Source organism: Engraulis encrasicolus, chromosome 10, assembly GCF_034702125.1.
Source record: "Engraulis encrasicolus isolate BLACKSEA-1 chromosome 10, IST_EnEncr_1.0, whole genome shotgun sequence".
NCBI lineage: Eukaryota > Metazoa > Chordata > Actinopteri > Clupeiformes > Engraulidae > Engraulis > Engraulis encrasicolus.
In genome coordinates, this window is record NC_085866.1 from 22,048,187 (window position 1) to 22,050,686 (window position 2,500).

Below are 2,500 nucleotides of genomic sequence, written 5' to 3' on the forward strand. Positions count from 1 at the left end.
CAACCGCCACACCCGATGGGACTGTTCGAATGCTTTCATTCTGCTTTTAACGGACCTACTCTAGTAGCTTCAATTGTTGGTATCGCTCGGAGCAGGGATGAAAGCCAAATTAAAGAGTAAAGAGTACTGTTAGGCAGTCTGGCATGACCAGACATCCCACGCATAGAATGCTCCATCTTTTTTTGTATGTGAGAGAACATGAGAAAGCCTGTGTGTTTGTATGTGTTTGAGAATCTAGTATGAGGGTGTCAAAGCGAAAGAGTGAGATGTTTCATTTTACTTTACCTAAACCAGCACACAAGAATCTGACTAGGTTTTGGAGGGGGGTGAGGAGGGAGGGGGGGGTAGAAGAGAAGCACGTATAACGCAGCAAAACAAGAACAAAACAAAACAACAACAAAGAGTGTGAATAATACATGACCTGATAAAAGCCAAATGTGCAGAAAACGCAGGGGAAAGGTCATCCAGATCTTACCAGCCGCCATAATTACGGGAGCGAGAAGTGGCCAACACCCCCCCCATCACCACCACCAGCACCACCACCACCCACACTACATCCCCCTCAGCTAATTAAACTCACAGACAAATTTCCCCCTCCTCGTCGCGCTAGCTAGCTCGCTAGCAAACCCCGTCGCTGAGCCGCATATTAATCACGGAGGCCAGTTGTTGGCAGTGAGAGAAAGGTGAGGGGAGAAACAAAACAAAACAAATAGGCCGACTTGTGTGGGCTTTTGTGGTTTTTCGTTGTGTGTGTTTTCTTTTTTTTTTGTCTTTATTTGGTTTGTTTGTGTATTTGTTTGGCTGTTGTGTGTGTACTAAGAAGTTTTGGAAAGGCCACAAAGTCTCATGGAGTATATATTTGTACGTTTGTGTGTGTATAGTTTTTAGCTTGTTATTTGAGTATACAGCATGGTCCTGTATATTGTGTGTCTGTGTGTGTGTGTGTGAGTCTGTGTGAGAGTGTATGTAAGTCTGTGTGAGAGTGTATGTGTGTGTGTACTTGTCCTTATGTGTGTACTTTCAAAGTTTTTGTCGCAGCACTATGTATTTGCCTCCCCACACCTCCTGCCTGCGTCTCAGTTGGTGTGCGGCACAGCATGGCACAGTGAGACGCACAAGGGGTGCCAGACTAGGTAGGAGGGCGGGGTGGGGGAGGGGTAAGGGGGTGCAGGCAGGAGAGGTGCCAGGCTGTGTAGGAGAGGAGAAGGGAAGAGAAGAGAAGAGAAGAGAAGAGAGAGAGGAGAGGAGAGGAGGAGGAGAGAGAGGAAAGGAGAGGAGGAGAGGAGAGGAGAGTGGAGCAGAGGAGAATAGAGGAGAGGAGTAGATACGAGAGGAGAGGAGAAGAGAGCAGAGGAGAGGAGAATGGAGGAGAGAAGAGGAGAGGAGAGGAGAGGAGAGAAGAGAAGAGAAGAGAAGAGAAGAGAAGAGAAGAGAAGAGAAGAGAAGAGAAGAGAAGAGAAGAGAAGAGAAGAGAAGAGAAGAGAAGAGAAGAGAAGAGAAGAGAAGAGAAGAGAAGAGAAGAGTAGGCATTGCTATTAGAAAGAGGGAGGACGGCCAGTAAAGACAGGAGGAGGGGTCCAGTCTGTATAGCGGAGCTGGGCTGGAGAGGTGCGATACTATGGAAGAGATGAGATGGACAGAACAGGAAAGGCAAGAGGTACATAGTGCAAGAAGAATGGGGAGAGGAGAGGAGTAGGTGGGGTGGTGCAGGCTTGGGAATTGCAATGCTATGGAGGGGAGAAGAATGGCAGACTGGTTAGGAGGATATACAGTGATAGGGAGTAGAGTATAGTGAGTAGAGTAGCCCTGGAAGGGGTGAGAAAGGAATAGCTGGCATGTGCTGAAGTTTGATTGGCTCCCTGCTGCTAGCCCCCCTCCAATCAGCTGCCCTCTAATTAGAGATGAAGGCCCCTCTGCCCCCTCTTCTCCCCCTCAGTTCTATCTCTCTCTCTCTGTCTCTGTCTCTGTCTCTGTCTCTCTCTCTCTCTCTCTCTCTCTCTCTCTCTCTCTCTCTCTCTCTCTCTCTCTCTCTCTCTCTCTCTCTCTCTCTCTCTCTCCTCCAATCACATTCTCCAGCCTCAGTGCAGTGGGTTGGGAGGGGGGCGTCTTCATGTGCTGCATCTCTGCGTGTTTGTACTGTATGTGTGTCTGTGGTTTTGTGTGTGTATGACTGTGGCTGTTTGCGTGGCTGTGTGTGTGGTCCTGGTGTCTGTTCGTGTGTTTTAAGGTGTGACATCTGGGTTTTGATGTCTCGTGGATGACTGCGTGAGTCTGTGCCTGATATTTGGGAGATATGTCTATGACTTGATGTGCATGTCACTTTGTGTGTGTGTGTGTGTGTGTGTGTGTGTGTGTGTGTGTGTGTGTGTGTGTGTGTGTGTGTGTGTGTGTGTGTGTGTGTGTGTGTGTGTGTGTGTGTGTGTGTGTGTGTGTGTGTGTGTGTGTGTGTGTGTGTGTGTGTGTGTGTGTGTGTGTTTGTGTGTGTGTGTGTGTGTGTGTG

The 2,500-nt window shown here is 48.5% G+C and overlaps 2 protein-coding genes across 2 annotated transcripts in view; one reads left to right on the forward strand and one right to left on the reverse strand.

Moving 5' to 3' along the window:
* camta1a (calmodulin binding transcription activator 1a) overlaps positions 1 to 2,500 on the forward strand; it is a 1,011,609-nt gene that overhangs the window by 158,886 nt on the left and 850,223 nt on the right. The gene's annotated exons all lie outside the window — the stretch shown is intronic.
* LOC134456379 (RNA-binding protein 25-like) overlaps positions 1 to 2,500 on the reverse strand; it is a 44,475-nt gene that overhangs the window by 15,475 nt on the left and 26,500 nt on the right. The window contains exon 5 of the mRNA XM_063207744.1: positions 1,918 to 2,036. Within this exon, the coding sequence (XP_063063814.1) occupies positions 1,918 to 2,036 (119 nt within the window). The remainder of the gene's footprint in view (positions 1 to 1,917; positions 2,037 to 2,500) is intronic.